General features: G+C 32.7%; 1 protein-coding gene and 1 long non-coding RNA gene across 3 annotated transcripts; both read right to left on the bottom strand.

Annotated features, from left to right (window-relative positions):
* Window positions 1–1,366: 1,366 nt before the first annotated feature.
* Window positions 1,367–2,928, bottom strand: LOC108462777 (uncharacterized). The gene is made up of 3 exons (XR_008277132.1): window positions 2,744–2,928; window positions 1,819–1,920; window positions 1,367–1,717 (listed from the first exon to the last, which is right to left on the bottom strand). It is a non-coding gene; the product is annotated as an uncharacterized LOC108462777 (long non-coding RNA).
* Window positions 2,929–3,421: 493 nt separating this feature from the next.
* LOC108464186 (structural maintenance of chromosomes protein 5) lies at window positions 3,422–19,260 on the bottom strand. 2 transcript variants are annotated; one of them, XM_017764334.2, is made up of 30 exons: window positions 18,894–19,260; window positions 18,293–18,470; window positions 18,063–18,216; window positions 17,439–17,512; window positions 15,658–15,807; window positions 15,476–15,580; window positions 15,260–15,405; window positions 14,706–14,817; window positions 14,444–14,599; window positions 13,725–13,846; window positions 13,488–13,632; window positions 13,348–13,413; window positions 11,973–12,101; window positions 11,785–11,883; window positions 11,484–11,655; window positions 11,267–11,412; window positions 11,003–11,066; window positions 10,785–10,909; window positions 10,542–10,619; window positions 9,189–9,261; window positions 8,441–8,544; window positions 7,576–7,692; window positions 7,428–7,505; window positions 6,034–6,133; window positions 5,901–5,955; window positions 4,879–4,927; window positions 4,709–4,796; window positions 4,543–4,615; window positions 3,848–3,951; window positions 3,422–3,744 (listed from the first exon to the last, which is right to left on the bottom strand). In XM_017764334.2, exons 1-30 carry the CDS (start codon window positions 18,929–18,931, stop codon window positions 3,689–3,691), a joined length of 3,156 nt encoding a protein of 1,051 aa, XP_017619823.1. In that variant the 5' UTR covers window positions 18,932–19,260; the 3' UTR covers window positions 3,422–3,688. The 2 variants fall into 2 exon arrangements, with proteins under 2 accessions (XP_017619823.1, XP_017619824.1); XM_017764335.2 differs by lacking the exon at window positions 3,422–3,744 and having other exon boundaries at window positions 4,709–4,786.
* Between the last annotated feature and the right edge of the window lie 1,615 nt (window positions 19,261–20,875).

Below are 20,875 nucleotides of genomic sequence, written 5' to 3'. Positions count from 1 at the left end.
TAGAGAAAGTCAAGGGGTTATCAAATTGTTAACATGGTAAAAGGCTAAAAATAGAAAGATATTATTTTTATTTTATTTTATTATTAAATTAGTTAGGCTATTTTTAGTAAATCCCATATATATAAATAGGGGTATTTTATTCTTTGAAAGAGGACGAATTATTGATCGATTACTTTTGGTATTCCTACTTCAATTTGGAATTGGATTATTCTCCCCTTTCCTATTTTCATTAGAATTGAATTATTTTTTTTTCTCTTTCAATTACGTAGGAATTTTGTCCATTTTATTTCAATTTCTTTGTTTTTTCTAAATTCGTCTAATTGCTTTTAACCCTTCTGTTTTTTTTTTTATTATTTTGCAATTAAGCTTTCATTATTCTTAATTTTGGCCTTAAAATTTTTTTGACTACATTTTGGTCGTCCTTGAAGCTGTGTGTTTTTTAGGGTGGAGATTATTTCCCTTTTGGTCCCTCCTTGTTATTCGCATGTTCAAATTGGTCCATTTCCTTTTATTTGTTTTTGATTTGCCCCAGAATTTTACTTTAAGGTTCGATTTAATCCTTTTTTATTTTCGCTATTTTATTATCAAATTAACTAATTTAATATATTATTCCTATTATTTTATGTTTCTATTTATATTTATTTTGTTATTCTAATACTATTATTATTTATCTAATTTTAATTATCTATTTATATTTTTACTATTATTATATTTCTATTTATTATATTTTTATTTCTATTTATATACTAATATTATTTTCATTATTACTTTTTTCTTATATATGTTTTTACTCTTGTTATTAACATTCTATTTATTTATTTATTTATTTTACATTTTTGTTATTATCTATTTTAACTTTTTATACAACGCTTATTTCAAATTTTTACATATTATTTACTTTAATATTTTCATATATTATGTATTTCAAACTTTTTTACACATTATATATTTTGAATTGTTTATATATTATTTTTAAAGAGTTTTATATATTATTTTATCTTGAATGGAAAATAATTTTTTTTAAAAAAATTATTTTATATACTTTAGATCGCTTTTATAATCACCCGCGTTTCAAAGAACCCTCTCAACATAAGGAAATATTTCTTGTTTGGGAGGTCGTGCCCAATCGTGTTAGGCTTCGATTTTCCATTCGACTAAAATACAGAATATCCTTTTGAAATTTCATCCATGTTTTCTCAAATTAAAATGAGGCGATGTTTCGTATTTAGAAATTCGATAAATCGTGCCCAATCGTGCTGGGTTTCGATTTACCGTTTGAGCCGAATAGCCAAATATCCTTTTTAAAAGTTTTAAGTGCATGTGTTTTGGAAATCCTGAGATGATCTTGTGTCAGGGGTTCAAAATATTGTATCCAATCGTGCTGGACGTAATATTTTATTCCTTTTAAACGAGAGAATCTCAATATCCAATTCAAGTTATCCAAACGTTTTTGAAGATTATATTTTAAAATCTTTTCAAATTTTCAACATTAGGACGTTAATCCATCAATACGGTACCAATTTTGGGCGTTGCGAGGGTGATAATCTTTCCTCGCGTGTAACCGACTCCCGAATCCGTCTTGTAGTTTTTCGTAGACCAAAAATGTTGTTTTAATAAACCAAAATATTTTATTAAAATGATCGACCACAGGGTAACCCGATCACGCCTAAACAAAAAGGATTGGTGGCAACTCCATACTTTGTTTTAAAGTCGATCCCTGTTTTTCAAAATAAAAATGGTTTCAACAATATGAACACATTCCAAAGACAAGCACGAAAAGCCAATAATAGGGTTGACCAAATTTGGTAACAAACTTACCAGAAATCATCATAATGTCACTCGATGCAGGAGACATCTGATGCTGTGACTGCTACTAGTGCGCCACCCCTGCGAGCTTCTTCACAAGCCTTTATAATGGTTCTGATGGTATCAGGAAGTTCAAATAAATAGCCCTTAATCACAAATATATTTGTCTAGGAGACTACATTGGCCAAGCAAGAATCATAATTAATAGTCGATGATGTACTGAAATAACAAGATGAAGACATATATTAATCATGCCATTCCCTTCCCGGAACATACACATGCTCTAATGAAACTTAAAGACATCAGAGAGTTCGAGGCAGGATGTTACTTTTAAGCACATTTGCACAAGATGCGCAAATGTGCAAAATAATTTAGTGTAAAGCGTTGTAGCATGAAAAGGAGTTTGCTCGAACATAAAATTTTATTTGTAAGATTATTATGTTTTATGGGCTAAGGCTTCATTCATGTTTTACTTATTTTCCAGGTACTAGAACATTAGAGAAAGCTACAAGTAACTATGTTGTTCATTTTTAAACAGGTTTTCCTTCGTGGATTTTTTTTAATCATGGTAAGAATTTTCCATTTATTATAAAGTGCATGGATTAAAGTGGCTGAACAAGTTCATCGTCCCTGAGATGATGTCAATAGAACAGCAACAAGCAAACAAATAATGAAACAAAAAGTAGATCCTGGTTCCGGTTTTTATTCAATTTCTCCATAATTAAGGGGAATTCGGTTTTTATTCAGCATCATATTCCTTTAACAATAAAAAGGAAGCAGTGATTATGCATGCATGCAAGTCTGAAATATAAGTTGCGAGGACCGTGCGTGCAAACTTTAACAGAGAATAAATAACGATTGAACTGCAAGAAGCAGGAAATAACACTATAGCTTCAACTTTAGGCAACTTGCAATGACATCAGTAGCTTCATCTAACCTGATAAGCAAGCATCGTGCGCTGAGCATCTGGAGTTGTAAGAACTATCACTGCTCCATTTGTCCCATCTTCAATAGGTTCAGAAATAAAATTCACATTTGCCCGATGTAGCTTTGCCCTAAATGTATCAAGCAATTAGATCTTTAATTCATTAAAACCATTACAATTATTGATCAATTGCTGACAATGATTGGTCAATTTAAGAGCATTATCAGATCACGTGCAGCTACAAGAACCGTAAATATATCAATCATCATACTGCAAAGTCCTACGGACTGTTGATTTCTAATGCAGGAAGCAGCAAGTACTTAAACAGCCCACCTTTTTCTAATTAGCATGGTCTTATCATCTTTAAAACAATTAGTAATCACATCCTACCATCTTGGACAGTGAAGCAATTAATTTACTAAATAGTATAACTTAGAAAAAAATTCTTTCTATTTTTTTCTTTTTGTTATGGCAAGAATATTCCCAGCCATTTAATAAGATAATCTCTATTCAAAAGGTAGCACTGGAGGTATCAGATTTGGAAATGTTCATTCTAAAAGGAAAATGTGCTTGCATTCACATTTTGTTTACTTGGAGCAGTTTAAACATCCAGAATGCCCTTAACCAGAAAATTTTCACTAACAGCCTTACACAATTAAACAAGTTGAGAACGGGAAAAATAACAAGATATTTCTCAGAAAGAACAAAAATACCATCTTTACACCTGAATCAAGTTTGGCGCATTACAAATAATAAAAAATCATACACCTACTTCATGATTCTAACCATCTTTACACGGACCAAAAACCCACACAATGAAGCTGATATGTTTTCCCAAAAAGCTGCCAATTACAATACAAAACCTCATTTTCATTTTAACTATATATCCTCAACAATTGATTGTCATCTTCTCTCCTCTCTGTCCTATACATCCTCAGCGGGGATGATGTTTCATCATCAGCGTGTTTCTGCTAACCCTGCAATGGTGCTCCAGCAGTCTCCATTTCTCCATACTGAATTACAACAACATGTAGACATATGTATGAGTTCTCTTAACAAAAATTTGTATCCTACTACTAATTGAAACCACACAATGGCAACCGTGGGTGTTTTAACCTTTAGAGGGTTCCTCAATCCAGGGACCGTTCATTATATTCAGAATGCTACATGCCTCGCTGTATTCCAGATCTGGTAGCAACTTTGGTGTAAGTAGGAAACACCTGCCACAATGTTTAAAACAAACTTCAATCTACAACACAAACACGCTTTTACCAAACTGTAAAAAAAAAAAAACATCACATTGTTCATAAATGTAGAATCAACAGCAACTAGCACTATGTACAAGAGAAAGATAATTGGCATATCAACAGCTACTACTAAATTTTGGACCATGAAGCTTGAATTAAAATATACATATATGAACCTATTTTAATCAGCCTCACCTCTATCAATCATTAAGCCAAACTAGTTGATTTGGTCCACAACATCAAAATCCTTATCAATTAAGGCCAGTTTCAGGTTGTTTTTTTTAAAAAGGAGAAGCAACTTAACACTCGCATTATCATCTGTTTTGAACATTTACTTCCCAGCCTAATCCGATTATCTTCATTTTTGTTATCTATACTGATGATCAGCATAAACCCTAAACCCTAGTTTACAGAAAAAAAAAGGTGCAAAGTATGTATAGCAGTAACTTTTCAATGACAACTAAATTTATAACACAGCAGCAAGTTTTAACCATTAGCCAAATCAAGGTCAATAAACTACAGAGTTTAAAAAGAACAGCATCTCCTGCTTATGTTCATGCTTACTGTGGGGTGTTCGGTTGGCTGGCAGCCTGTACTAATTGCTGAAACATCTTTCTTTCATTAATGGGGTCCATTCCTGGAACAAGGAAGAAGACAGAAGAATAATAAATGAGGATTTTTATGCAACACGTATCTGTAACATGGTGTGTAGAAGTTGATTCAGGCTTACCTTGGTTAATCTCATCAACCACCCTAAAGGGACAATTAGCGAGATCTTGAAGAGAAACAAGATAAAGAATAGTTGAAACTGAACGTTCCTACAAAGAGGAAATTCAAAATTGCAGCAAAAAAAATGCTATTCCAAATTGATTCATGAATTACAGAATTTGATTGAAATACCCCTCCAGATTGATGGTGAGCACTGAGAACTTGAAGTTGACCTGCTTGCCTGATGGACAACACCAAAAAAACAAATCAAGATTTAATAGTATTAACCATGCAGAAACATAAATCACATAAGAAATTCTTCAAGTTTTAAAGGCAAACATAGTCTTGGAATCAATGTATATCATATAACAAAATGTAGTGAAGTGACACCCAGGGCATATAACTTACACTAGTCCTAGACAAATAAATAAACATAAAGAGTGCTTCTCTCAGCTAACAAATTATTAAGAAAGATATAAACGGTATTGGTCTAAAGACAGGTGTTTGATAAAGATATACACCATAAATGGGCATGGTTTAAATATTTTATGAATGAGCAAGCATAATACTATAGCTATTCTGTTTTCATTTATTCCAGTCCAACTGCCAAAAAAAAGTGATCAATAGCATATGAATATAATAGTCGATAGAAAATGTCCTTTATATGACTTTAATATGATAAATCACACTAGAGTTGCATTTATTTGATAGGCGATGAGAAATTTAGATCAGGAATTATCAAGTTAGTATCATTGCTACCACTCAGGAAAGCATCTAAGATTTTTAAGCATGAGTGACCTTGATGAGAAGTGTTTATTTGCGAATGGATTCCAAGCAGGAAAACAAAAAGGCCAAAATTTAACATTCAAAACACTAATCTCAGTGCCTTAATGTTCAAATATTAACCTGTAAGACAATATCTGATTCAGCTATTTTAAAACCGGAACATGAATAACAAATGGTATCATCCATTAGTATAATGATATTTATCGACTGCATACAGTCTTTCAATAGTGCAAAGATCTCCCATTGAACATTAAGCTATTACATTGAAAAGACTTGCAAATTGCAATTGATCCCACATAGTAAACATATCCCACACATCACTCCGAAACTGAAAAACAGACAAATGTGATGTTTTATTTCAAAATGCATAAAGCCCATACTAAAGATTCTGTCATATTGGTGACATAATAACAAGTTCAGAAACCCACCTGAACTTCACTTTTACAAGTATCCCAAATTGATCAAAATCGGTGTCATGCTCATCTGAAAGAAAACATTAAATCAGAACAGGAAACCACAGGTAGCATGTAGTGAACTCTAAAAGGTAATAATATATGATACCCAGTGAAACTTCTCCCGCAACTGCCATCTCTTGGAAGTTACGACTGAAAGTTTCATTTATCTGGCTAACAAGATTTCTCAATTTTGGAAGCCAACTTCCCTGCATGTAACAGTTACAAGATTTATTGAGGTATTAAACAAAATTGAGACCAATATCTGTAATAAATAGAAACAATGCCACAGGCACCAAACTGTTATAAAATCCAGAGAGGAACGAATAGTCAACAGAGTGATTCAAATAGGAGTAGTCAACAGAAAAAATATAAGCCTCCAAAAGCTTAGATGACAAGTTACCTAAGAGCTTAAGTTAATAGGAAACAGTACAACCATATTGAAGTTTCAACAGCAAGCTGTTAAATGACTTGCAAAAAATATAATATGGCAATAATGAATGACATTTGAAAAATATTATGTTAATCACTAAAAAACCAAGTCTTTTAGGGGAAAAAGTTGAAACAAAATAATAATTATCAAATGATCATATCAATCTCTCTTTGCTAAAAGTAGAATTCAAGGAAATAAAAGTAGAAAAAAAGGCAACTCCTCCAAAAAGAAAAAGTGTTAATGTAATCTCTGGCCCCTGAACTTGGCAACTAGATCCACTTTGGTACTTGTACTTTTCTTTGTCCACTTTAGCACCTAAACTTGACAACTAGGTCGATTTTGGTCTCTGAACTTGGGAAACATAAAAGTTTGATAATGTGGCACAATATCAAAGTGATGAGATGGTATAATCTCAGAGTTCCACATCATCAAACCTTGACCTATTTGCCAAGTTAAGGTACCAAAGTGGACTAGAAAAGATACAAGTACCAATATCGACCTAGTAGCCAAGTTTAGGGGTCGCAAATTATGTTAACCTAAGAGAAAACTCAGATGAAGAAGAAAGAGAAACTGCAATGTAAGAAAGAAGAGAATTTCCAACACCCCCGAGAAAAAGGCCATCATGCACCTACTCTAATCATCACTTCACAATATGAGGTGGAATTTACTCGGCCACATGGCACATCAATTGACCAATTGGCATGCCACTATACACATTAGGACACATTGATAGACAGAATGGAAGTTTGGGTACTGCATTGAACATCTGTCTTAGCACATGCACCACATAAGGTCGGTACCTTGAAGAATTTCCTTAATTTAGGAGACAAATGGGATATTATGCCAAAATTAAAAACCATAAGCAGGAGAAGGAAAAGTTGGAAAGAGGAGGTAAACATGTTATAAAGAGACAACTGCAAAGTCCCTTTTCCAAATAATGCATGTACTTTTCACGTGCATCGCACAAACATGGTAATTATTACCACAAACCGCAGGCAGTAGTATCATCAATTTTCATAATGCCACAACTTTTCATAGTTACAACAAGAACATAAGATGGCTTCTCTCACCTTCAGAGCATGTATCTCAGCTAAGCACCTTTGTAGTTCCTTGCCATCTGACTCTAGTTTCGCAGAAATGGTTTCTATCTGTGAATATGCACTACAGATGAGATTTTAGTAACATACCAAAGAAAAAATGAAGATGACACAAAAATACCTGACGTCTACGATCTTCATATTCCTGTAGTATGTTCTGGTTTAGGAAAACAATAGAATTGGCTTGAGAAATGTTGTCTTGTATAGCAGCCTCCAATTCCTCAATTGTAGTTGGCATCTTCAGGTAAACTAGGAAGAATTAATAAATGGAAAGATCCAGAGAACAAAAAAGCTCAACCAATTCAAGTTGAATTGATGAAACAAACTAGTGTTCTAGAAGAGATTTTTGAAATAAACATTTCACATATATTAATATTACATTTGAACAAAAAGGAAGAATCTAGATGATCTATATTCCTATTTTAAAACAAAGTGAGAAAACTGTGAAATCAAAATTACCCAAGGAAAAAAAATGAAACTTGTTATCTAATCTCATAACCGAACAACAAGAAGAAAGAATATTCACTGACTGCAAATTTCAGCCCCAATTTGTGGCAACAAACCTTGATACTCATAAAAAATTATAAGGACCAATTACACATGCACTGTAGTCTATTAGTTAACCTGTACTCTCCAGTCATCAGCTTCAAATATATATATATATATATATATATATTCTCTCCTGGGATTGAGTCCAAGCTTATGATGTTAGCCCGTATTCTCCGGTGATCAGTTTCAAATATATATATAATCTCTTCTGGGATTGAATCAAACTTATTGACTAATTGTCCAGCAGAACTGCTTTTCTGTGGATTCAATCCATACTCGTCTAGAATCACAATAGTGAATTTGTGAAGAATTTAGCACTGAAGATGAATGAAGTTTTACTCATCCAAAATTGTAAACCGGGAAAATAGGTGCTCATAACAAATTCGAAGGAATAATAAATTTTCATGGTTCTGCTTCAACCCAAAACAGAAACAAACCTGAAGAAATAACCTTTCAAGTTCAGGAGTAATGATGGCAATTGATTCAGCATTTCTCTTGGCAGCCAACAGTTGTTGAGAATAATCCTTTACATCTTGTTGACCTAATCAAGAAGAAAACTGGAAAAAGTAAGTTTTTTGGAAAACAATATTTCACACACAAAAGAATTCCAGGTAATCATCATTCCAGAATATCCTAGTTTAGTAAATAAGTAAATCATTGTTTTTTTTTTTCAGTCAACAACATTCACGTTAGGCTATATAAATAAACAAAAAAGTACAAAGATTTCAATCATAAAGAGATTTTGCTTATATCTGAGAAAGATGTTGCTTATATCCTAGTTTAGTAAATAAGTAAATCATAAAGGAATTGCCTACTTCAAGGTACAGACTGAAATCCAATCAATTGAAAAAAATTATATACTCCACCCAAAGTATCCATCCCTTAAACATTTACATTAGCATTAACCTAGCAAAGAAATGCATTTATGTAAAATATTTTACAAAAATATGAAGCAAAACAATTCTGAATATTAAATTTGTGGCAACAAATGAACCTGGAATTATTTCCAGAAACTATGAACTCTAGAGAATAAGAATGTTCTTTCTTTTGGCAAGATGAGAGTAAGAATGTTCGGCATATTAAATGCACAAGGCAAGCCATAATGCAATCCACCTTGCCAGCTTTCCATCAAGAGATGAACCTAAAATTACATTTAAAGAAAGAAAAAGGAAACAAATAACTCACAATTCTGTAAATTCACAGATGCCTGGTAAGCAAACTTCTCTTGCTCCTTGAGATTGACTTCCGAGTCTATAATCTATAACATTGCAAGACCAACAAAAACCAGGGATTGACGAATTAGAAATACAAAATTATGTAGTCAATAACTTATGCCAGCATTCTCTGATCCCTAAAGAAATTTCCATCCCCATCCATGAAAAATGAAAGAAGAGAATTCAAAATTTTTGGTCAAAATTTTGTAATAGTGCTGATGATGAAACAGATATTAGACACCAGACAAATTTCCACATCAACTCCAAAAATGCCACATGTAAATAGGCAGAAATCCAGACAGCTTTCCATCAGGATAATTTACATTCTATGTTACTGAACTTAACATCAATTTTTCATGCAAGTCACAAAACTTCAATTTCATCAATTTATATCAGACAGCTTCTATTATTAAAAAATTTGATACTAACGCTAATTCCATTAAATAATTTGAATATGAAAGCTGTCTTAGCATGCATACTTGACTTATTTTCTAAATAGAATCAACTTTGGGAATTCATATTGACCCAATGTATGCATTTTGAGCCAAGTTTTCCATAAGAATTATCTAACATAATTAGCATAAGTGACTTAATTTGTTAATAATAGAAGTTCAGTGATGTAATTGGAGAAAATTAAAGGTTTGTGATCTACAAGAAAGTTGATGCTAAATTAAGTGAACTAAAATGTAAATCACCCCCTTTTATTGACTGAAAAAATGCCAGGGAGAAAGAGAGAGAAGATGGGAAGGGAGAAACAATAGTGCAGCGAAGTACTAATATAGAAACAGTGAACAAAAAACAACATAGAAATTTTAATGAGAAAAAGGGAAAAAGGAAACAAGGGAGGACAGAAGCATCAAATTGAGCCATCTGATCCAGGTGTCCTATCAACAAGATCTGGTGATTAGACAGATAAACTGGGAAAGTTAAACAATAGAGTGAGGGGGTGGAGTGAAATGAGGGTGAGAGGTAAAGAAGAAAAAATAAGGAAAGCCGAGAAGCTGAACAGCAGCCAGCCACCCAGGGCAAGAGAGGAGGCTAGGAGGTAGTAAAATTCAAAAATGAAAATGAAAATGAAAATGAAAACAGAAATATATAAAAAAAAAATGTAAGTAAATACAAAGAAGCCATTTGCTCAACCAATGGCGATAACAAGGCAAATTTTATGAAGTTTGTTCTGATGACTGATGATGAATAGATGGACATTTGACACATGACAGTTTTGTGACAGATGAAAAATTAATTGTAAAGAAATTGTTATCACAGTTATTTCACCAGATCAATAGGGGAGAAAGTTACTCTTGCATATTTCACCAAATAATACCTTTGCATCATATTCAATGGAGGCCATATGTTTTTCAGCATAACTCCATTTGCAGGAAACAGCTTCAACCAGCAAATCCTATTAAAACAAAAAAGTAAGAACTAACAATACAAGAACAAAGGAACAGAGTAAATACACATATACTACATTACAGTGAATGCCAGTGCGTAACTTGTTTCAGACAGAATTTCAAATTATTGTCCACTAACACAACAGAAAACATGTACTCAAACGCATCTTTACCTTAACTTTAATTGCATGTTTAAGCCGCTCTATATTTGATCTTGCAGCTTGCTCAATGAGCTTATCTACAGCTGTTTCTATATCACCACTTCTCTCCAAGGATACTAATTTTCTTTTCCTTTGTTCTACATTGCATTTGTATAAACAATTATTGTAAACAAATGATAAGGAGGAATAAGAAAATTTTCGACAGCAACCAATGAAATTGCAGAACTTACCAACACAGCTTTCCAAATCTTTTCGTTTTCTCATTTCCCTTCTTGCAGTTTCAACCATCTCCTCCTGCAGAAAGAATGAATTAGATATATGTGGAAAGATAAGCTCCACAAGACAATGCTAATTTGAGATTTATATTAATTGCAGACCATGCATATAAAATCACAAAATAAAGCAAAACAAAAAAACACATTCATGTATTAGCATAGAACATTTGGTTAAAAGCTTTTATAGAAAATAAAGTAAACTCCATTCTTATAGCATACCCGCTGTTTTTGAAGTTTGGCTGCTTCATCTTCAACCAGCCTTTGCTGAACCTGAAGTGATTTTATGCCTTCCTCCGCATCAGCAATTAACTTTTCAAGCTCATTCTTTCTGGACCTCATATTTTCAATTTCCCCACTATCCAAACCTTTAAAAGAAGTAACTTAGAAATTTCCAAGTTTACGATTTGAGGCCAATCCAGAAAGGGTAAGGAAATACCACACAGTAGAAGACGTGAATCATGAACAGGTTCTACTCTTGCTGACATTTCATTATCACCATATCTAGAAACAGACCAGTGATAGTGGTTTTGTGGAGTCCAGAAATCTAAAATTCCCAATTCTTTTGCAATATCATCAGCTTTCCTATCAGTTTTGTCTGACCCAATATACTGATAGAAGCAAGTGAAAGCAAGAAAAAGGATAAGATATCAAAGGTTTAAATACATTAAAAAATTACATCTTTAAATTCGGTTGAAATATATATATATATATGTTGACCAAGGAAGTTCAAGGCGTACTGAATGCTCCAGACCAAACTGTGAGGTCATAACATCCTTTACGGCAGCGGGAGCATCAAACACCTGATCGAGCCGGGAATATATGCCCAGATCATGCATCTGCTCAGTTACAAGAAGACATACACAAATGTTAAGCTGCTAGGGTCTGCTTGGATAAAAAACTGAATTGGGCCATGGGTAAGAAATACCTGCTTAGAAATTTCAGAGGATGCTTTCTGACCAGATTCTTCTCTAACATAATTTAGAATGGGAACATCAAACGGCTGCAGGTTGTTTACAAGAAAATCCCTATCACCAGAATCTTGAGTAATAAAAGACTGAAATCAAAGAAAAGTAAACATTACAAATAGCAGATCATTATTTCCTATAAAATAGTAAGTGCAAATCTCACAGTAGCTGTTGAATTTTTTGAGTAGGTAAGTAACGTAGTAATTTATGGATTAAAATGAAAACAAAAACATAAGACAAGTACTGAGACCAAAGAAAAGATATACTAACAGCATAACCCATAATGAAAATAAAGAAAACAAGATAGAGGAAGTTCAATAATAGGATCTAGAACATTGGATCTGTGGTACAACATTTCTAAACCAAAGAACATTTTCTTTCTTGAGCAATCAGGTTTTATTTATTTTAAAACAAAATTTGGAAGATACTGTTACAGGCCAAAATGAGACTAGTGCTCATATTAAGTTTAGTTAAAGCCAAAATTTGAAAACAGTAGACCAGTGTTTCCTATGTCCATGTTCTTCTCATCAAAGAAAGAAACTTGACAAGAAGTCAAAGGGGAGGTTGCATTCATAAATAAGCCAAACTTTGAAGGGCTCCTACACAGGCAGAACCAGATTCTAAGAAAAGTGCAATTTTGACCCATGATGTTTGGCTTAGCACTAATGAGCTACAGTTAAAATTTTAATCTTCAACTTATGAGTTTCAAGCCATTGTTTTGGCTTCAACAAATAGTTCAATAGGGGCTCATGTTTGGCTTAGAGCTCACTTAACTAAGTCAAGCCAAGTTCAAAACTCTTAAGCTCGGTTTAACTGACTTAAATTTAGCAAGCTGGACCTCAACAAGGCAAAACTTAGCTAAGCTACATACTGCATTTTGGCAATTAGGGAAAGATTTGGAAGAAAGCATCAACTTACAGCCCCTTGCATACATGAAAATACAGTATGTTTGGAGATGTGAATAAAGATTACAGTTCATCTCAATCTTGTTTGTTCTAAATTACTCTAAGTTTTAATGCAGAATTACTTGACTAATCAGCATCATTTCTACCAGATCTTTTACCAACATTTTCTAGCCAACTTCCTTGTATAACCTAGGACCCCGAACAGTAAAAAGCCAAGTACTGTGTGCAACATGAATAAACCTCATACAGGACAAAGTAAGCACATTTAACTGCAAATGCAACAGGGATTCTTAGCCTCTGCTTGGACATTAATTAGCTCACAATGAAAAAAGTGAGCAATGGAATTTTGTAACCTCTGCTTGTTAGTGTTGAATACAAGAAAATATATAAAAGGAAATTTAGAAAATAAAGGCACAATGTTAGAGCATACCTTCCAGATGTAATGAGCAACGTGGCCTTCCAAGAACTTAGCATGGACCTCATTTGAGACGTTCACCTAAGTTTTGCATTTACAGAGTAAGGAAATACAGATATATTATTAGTAAATAATTTGAATTATGAAACACGTACCTCAAGCAATACGGGGCCATAAACGTCCTTGTTCAATTCCTTTCGATGCAATTCCAACCACTGATAAGCTTCAAATATCTTTTCTGCACCAGATTTCTTTAAAGCATGAAGAAGTTTAGTTTTTGTATTCTCCATATCTTTCAAACTGCAAATTTTGGAAAATATCAAAAAATTCAACAAATGAGTCAAATATTTTCAAATAGCAGAGGAACAGAACTTGAACCATTTAAACATTACCCATCGACACAGTTCCTTAGGGTTGTTTTCATTAGGCCTAGAGATTTTTCCTTCTCCTTCTTCTGCTGCATCATTTGATGAGCAGAAGAAGTTAGCTCCAGAATTTGACTTTTCAATCTCTCCTGATGAAAAGAAGTTTGAAAAACATCAGAGGCAGGATGTAAAAATTTCCAAAAGTATACAGCAAATGAACATCAGCAATATATTTTGAGAAAATAAAAATATTAAGCTGAGCTATTCTAATAAATTCTTCTGAGCCAATATATATGGCCAATTGTCTTCGAATAACAATTTCAGCTCTATGAAAGTGTAAATTAATACTACCAATGTCCCGAAAAGAAAATTAGGTCATCTTCCCAACTTCATGGAAATTTTTCCCATTTACCAAAAGTAAATACCAATTTATTCTTTATTTCACAATCAAGTTTGAACACGTTCACCATATTATCAATCGCCACAAATAATCAAATATTAAGGGCAAAAAGACAAAGTTAAGCAAAAAAAAAAAAAACCAACTATATCGCTTGAACTTTGCACTTAGAATAGAAGATTGGTACATCGGGAGAGAAGTAGCTACAATTTAGAATAGTATCTTTTAGAAACAGATAACTATACGTCTGTTATGTATAAATCATGGTTTACAACCACTTTATGCAGTACCAAGCTACCTGAGAGATTGCAAAAAAGTAATAACAAAAAAGCCAATAAATATGACTTACAATTTCCTCCTTAGGAGGCTCATATGCAGGCAAGTTCTGAAGATCCCTTTCAGCATCAGCAAGTTTCATTTTAGCCTCTATAATACTTTGTTTGCGACAAGCTTCTTCTCTCCTCAAATCTTCGATTTCCTTATATTTACTCCGCGCTTGCACTGCCTAAAAGTGTGGAATTTATTCATTATATCAATATAAATTATTCAACCACTCATTGAACTATATACAGAAAGCCGAACAGCAAAAGGCTATGACAAGTTCAACACACCGCCTCATTCTCTTTCTGCAGACGATCATTCCGTTTCTTAATATTTTCATTCATCAAATTGCTTATGCGTTTACATTGATCATCCAGCTTTGTTTTCTCTTGCTTTTGTTTTCTGCAACCATTAATTTTTTTATTGAATATTCTCACTATAATTAGAGGAAATATAGCAATAAAAAAGATCCTCAAAGGAAGGGCTAAAAGCATGTAAGCATACAAATGAAAATCTTCAAGATCAAGATTCAAAGGACTTAGCTATAATGTCATATAGAATGTCCTATTAACAAAAGAAAAACATGATCATATAGTTGATTTAGCAATCACTAATCATCATGATAATTATAATAATAATCTTTCTAAGAGGAAGAAAACAATTGAAACAGAAACCTATAATTTTAAGGCTGAAATGTGGCTTTAGTTAAATGTATAATGTCTAGACATGGAAATGAACAGCAATCCACAATAAGACGTATCACTTATCGAGCAATATATTTTGCATAGGAAGAGAAATGAGTGCTTCAGTTATCAATACAATCAAAATAACCAGGCCATCATACTCTATGGGAGCTTTGAATTCATTTAGCATCTTTGCAGCTTCATTCAACTTCTTTTTTGCTTCTTTTTCCCTCTTTTGGGCTTCCAAGTATTCAATTTTCTTCATATCGTACTTCAGCCAAGGCAATTTCTTTTTCATACAATCAACCTAAAATTTACCACAAAAATGCTTCAGTATGTTACGGAGCAACAAAGATAATAAAAAACAAAAGGCAAACCTTTTCTAGAAGTTCATCTCTTTGGCGAACACGCTCAACATCTTTTTCTTGCTCAGCATTAAGAGCTATCAGCTGTTTCAAACTATCTCCCATTTTATCTACAGCCTAAAACAAATAGGGTGAAGTTCAAACACATTCGATTATAAATCAATAACACCAAAAAAAATAAAGTTCGAACTCACTTTTTTATATTTTTTTAGTTCACGGCTTTTTTCTACAAGGGCAAAATGCTGCACTGGAAGTTGAGGATCACCAACTGCTTTTTCAGTCTCTTCTAGGAGCTGAATGGGAGTTAATTTGGCAAACTCACAAACCCTGTCTTGTGGTAAGAACTATCCCAGAAAAGAACCACCCAACCCCCAAAAAGGACATAAAGTGATATCAGAAACCAAAGACAAGGAGAAAGGAAAGAAGAAAACACAGGTACTTGCAGGCAGGACACATACTAACTACTTCCAAGTTCCAATCATGAAATATAAACTTGTATCCAGCCAAGTAACAGGTTAGAAGTACCAATATAGATTGATAGTATATATTGCTAGAATTTGAATAAAGATATTGGGCATCCATTAATATCCACCACAAATACGATATGGTAAAGCAAAACAAGGGAGGGCAAAAAAGGACATATGTATTTGTGTTTAAGACTGAAGGCTTCAAATGTTATATAGAGGGTGCTATTCATTAAAGCCTGATAATAAACAAATGTATAAAGTGCAAAGCTGAACCCCTCTAGCTTGAATATTAAGTCCAAGGTTCAAACCACTTAAAGAAATGTTGATTTTTGGAAAAAGAATGGAACTCTTTTAGACTCTAGCAGGTAGAATCAGCATGAGATAATACTATTACATCTCATGGGTCTTCGATTTGGCTCTATGTTCAGCAACTACTTGTTTTTCCCTTAAAAAACAACCTCAAGCAAAGAAGCAATATAGACCATACTCTTCCTCCTATATAGATATCAAAACCCTAGAATTCATTGACAAATGTTGCAAAAGACAGATTGTAAGACAGTCCTTTCCTCTGAATTCTGCTACTGTTATCTATCTGTAAAGCTTTTTATCAAACTATTGAAGCAATGAATCAACCCTGTTGAGAATGACACCTTACTATATTTCAAGATATTATTTTAAAATGTAAACACGGAAAAGTCCTTATGGTTAAAACAGAAATCATAACTGTCACCAGCCCATTTCCAGATTTTTTTGTTCAGTATTGCATCTTGCCAATATTCAACTGCTAAAAGCAACAAACAGAAAGTATGAAAAGAAATACAGCTTGAAAGGAAATTCTGTGGAATACGACATATAATCTTGTTAACAACTATTTAAGAGACTGTTTCATTAGATTGCATAATGCCTTCCGAAAATCAAGATTTGCCTAAATTAACTAAGTCATAATCCATTGTGACTCAATAGTTTCCCTTTCTTTCAATCAATAATTGTTGATGAATCATCTTACCAAATGTCTTATTCTTGTATATATAGTTTACGTTTTCCTTTTATTTACGTATAAAAAATCAGCTAAAGAAAATAAAATAAATAACTAAAGAAACGCAAGGCACGCTTTTACGTGCCTTTTGTCACAAAAGGCAGCCACCTGATCAAAAGCACCTTACTGAAGAGCTGTGAGGCAGTTTGCTTTATGTAAACCTTAGAACCTAGGCAAACACCTTGACAACAGTGGAGTGAAGCTACAAAGATGGTTACAGTGACCACCTCCAAAAGAAATTTTCATTTATATCTATACTTGTCTCTCAAATGAAATTTATGTAACAGGCAAATTGGATATGGAACTAATAGGACAAGCAAGTACCATATAAAACAAACTCAGTAGACAACAAGCACAAAATCACTGTAAAATGCTATGTCACTCAGAAACACCAAATATGCAAATTCAGTCATGAAATTGAGTTAAGAAAGATAATACATGTAATTTCCAAACTGTAAGATCCAAAACTCACTTGCGTCAAATTGTTGACTTGGATATTGAATTTTTTAATTACTTCCAATACCTCTTTTTTGGCCACAGATTTGCCTGAAATCAGCAAATCATTGGTAAGTAAAACCATATCACACATTTTTTTCTCAATTTCCTTCTTTATGGTAAGAAAAATACTTAATCAAGCCTATAACACCAACAGGTAACTTCTATATAGAGAGAGAAAGAGATATCCAAGCAAGTAATCTATATGAAACTGGGACCATACACAAAGAAAAATACAGCAAAAAAATATATATATATAAACAAGATGATAGGAAGTCCTGGAGGAAAAAAAAAATCAGAATGCCTTATACACAAGATAAAAAATACTAACCACTGAATTTAACTAAAAACACTCAGGTCAGTTACAGGTCAATTCAGTAAAAGTGAAGAGAAGCTTCTTTGCTATGCAAAATTCTATTACAATAAATCACAAAATATACTGGAAACTTGAGAAATTCAAGCACAAGTAGCTCATAAAGTTAACTTTATAGCCCCTTTCAATCGAATGCAACCGTGACAATAAAATGTATATATATATTCCATGATTGACCAAAATTGTTCTTATAGAGAGTGAGCCATATCAATAATTTTAACATCTAACCATTGTAACACCACTCTGACTTGTTGCGTGTATCAATTTTACGGACAATGGTGATCTGCTCTTCCTTAGTGTAGCCCCTCAAGGAAATCTTAATATATCCCGCATCTTCCCCACGCTTCACATATGCACCAATGCTTGTGGCCCTCCCAAGCAGCTGTACAGAGTCAAACACCCTCAGTTTTAAACACCCTACAAAATATAAGCTATAGAATAAAGCAAAGAATACCAACCTGAGGTTCACCGCCAAGGCAAAGTGCAATAGCACATACAAGAGAGCTCTTACCAGAACCATTTGGCCCTATGACAAGGTTTAACCGAGGTCCAGGTTTGCATACCAAGTGATTGAAGGTCATGAAATTATGCAGCTCAATCTCAGTAATATTTCCTGGCAAATAGTCATCTTCATCCCTGATAAAAAAAAAAGTAAAAAATCAATTTATCCCTATAGCTTGTTCAAAATATGATAATTAGTAATTCATTAATAAAAGAATTCCGAATTCCCTTTTTTCTCGCATTTCCCTTCTCCCCCACGCACATTTTTTGGGGAAACAGACAGACAGAAAAAAGGCAAAAATCCAAAATATTTAACTGTATCTCCTCTTATCACCAACAAACCAAAATTCGAAATTCAAGTCCTCATTTTTCTCTCAACCCGAACCTCCGCTCCCCCACATTTTTCCGATCTTTTTTCAGTAACCAATTGTGGCACTGAATATCACTATAAAAAAAAATCTTTTCAAAACAAAAAACCCTAATTTTCGGCCCCCTGAAGAATACAGCAACTAAAAAAACACTTAAAAGCATAAAAGAAAAGTGGTGAGAGATTATGACCTTGAAATTTTGGGGCGTTTGACGCGAGGTTCCTCCATTAGAAGAACAAGAAACAGCGAATCAATCAGTCAGCTGCAATTAGAATGGTGACTTCAGGCAATGGGAATGTATTTAAGAAAAATCAATTGAAACCGTAGAAGATGATTGAATCAGATCAATAGTTCATGGAACTAGAGAAACCCTAATTTCCCAGACACTAAATATGGCGGGAAACAGATCAGCCGAGCTGAAGGAAGTTTCTATTGACCAGATTTTCCGTTTTTCATTTTTATAGCCAATAGTCATAGAGTTAAATTTTTATGTTTTTTAATCGTCCTCGCGCTCGAAAGAGGGAAAAGAAATGCAAAATTTATAGTACTACCTGTCAGTGTTTTGGATAAAAATGTATATATATAATTTAAATTAGTTGAACTTCTGGTAAAATTTTTTGTTCGGCCCGATTCTACTTAACTCTTTTACTGTTATTTTGTTATTATATTTTTATTATTTTATTATTTAGATATTATATAATTATTTTAGTATATATTTATTTTAATATTTTTAATATATTTAATTTATTATATTTTTAAATTTATTTTTATATAAAATGTTATATGCAAAAATTTTAATAGGACGGATGAGGCTTAAGTTTAACATTTTTATTTGGGTAGAATTTAGATAAAATTTTAGACTCATTTTTGAGTTATATCTAGACCTAAAATCTTATATTGACTTGATTTATGATTAAGTCTAATTCTTACTATTAACGTAATTTTGGTTTTAGTAATTAAATTACAAAAATTTTTAACTTTATTTCCAATATCTTTAAATAGGTTCTGATATTTTAAAAAATATTATTTTTTAATTATCATAAATTTATATTAAATAATTTAATAAATATAATTCTCTTTATTTATAAAATCCTCTATTTGATCCTGCATCATAAATGGAAATTATGGTAAACATATTTGCCTTGTTGAAAAGCAGATAATAAAAGCATAAACTAAATGTGATGTTAAAAAATCAAAATCTTGCTTTGAAAGAAAATCAAATCAATGTGAGTGTTCAACTTGTTCAGTCCATTTTATTTGGTAAGATAAAAAATAATATGAAAAAGGTTGTTCATATCTAAAGCTGGGAGTTTATATTGTTTTGGTCCAATATCTCACCAACGACTAGAGATAAAGCTGCCCTTTATGAGATGTGCATGATTCAAACAGACACTCAACGCAACAACAAAGTGAACAGTGAACAGTGAACAGTGAACAGTGAACAGTAGATGTAATTACGAGGTGCAAAAATAAATATCTACGTAATTTAATTTTTTTCATATTTGTGGGATCTTGTTCAAAAAATAATTTATTATATTTAATCTCGTACAAATAATTGTTAAGTCTTGTCACATACTAACGTAGAAACCTCACATTTGCATAAAAAATTTAGAACTCTCTCTGCTTTGTAAAACTAGCTGACTCGCTCACTTCAATAAACACTTCCTAATGGACAAATTAAGTGTTAAATTCTTGGTACATAATATCTATGCAAATCTAAAATATAAAACTTTTTGGACTTTCTAACATAAGAACCAACCACAATCACAGTCCCCACCAAAGTGACAGCATTAGGAATATCCTAATAAAGTTTAGGATATTTTAAAGATATCTCTGATAAGTCTTTAAATTTGACAATTTTTTTTCTTATTTTAGGGATCTAATTTACTTGATTCGATTTAATCCATAATGATTCGTTGCTCCAAACGATCAATCTTCAAATATAATCTTCAAATATAAACTAACATACTTCTAAAATATACATTACCCAAATGTCTTGTTTGAAAAGATTATCAATTCCAAATATGACAAGCTATGAAAACCTAAACCTAAATAATGTCAAGTGCAATTGTAACTGGTCAATATCAATGCTTTCGTAACTGCCTTTTAACATATTGTAATTAGATTTCCATTCAAGGATTTGTCATGTAATACAACCCAAGATAGAAAAGG

This window comes from Gossypium arboreum, chromosome 13 (genome assembly GCF_025698485.1).
Source record: "Gossypium arboreum isolate Shixiya-1 chromosome 13, ASM2569848v2, whole genome shotgun sequence".
Classification (NCBI taxonomy): domain Eukaryota; kingdom Viridiplantae; phylum Streptophyta; class Magnoliopsida; order Malvales; family Malvaceae; genus Gossypium; species Gossypium arboreum.
The sequence above is the reverse complement of the archived record's forward strand: the minus strand, read 5'-3'. Positions and strand labels throughout refer to the sequence as shown.

What these genes read in the sequence shown, in the direction of transcription:
- LOC108464186 (XM_017764334.2), bottom strand. Translation starts at nt 18,931, where the DNA reads ATGGAGGAACCTCGCGTCAAACGCCCCAAAATTTCAAG. An exon ending in TTGCTCATTACATCTGGAAG is followed by an intron (nt 12,102 to 13,347) that starts GTATGCTCTAAC and finishes CTTTGATTTCAG; the next exon opens with TCTTTTATTACTCAAGATTC. An exon ending in TGCGGGAGAAGTTTCACTGG is followed by an intron (nt 5,956 to 6,033) that starts GTATCATATATT and finishes GTTTTCTTTCAG; the next exon opens with ATGAGCATGACACCGATTTT.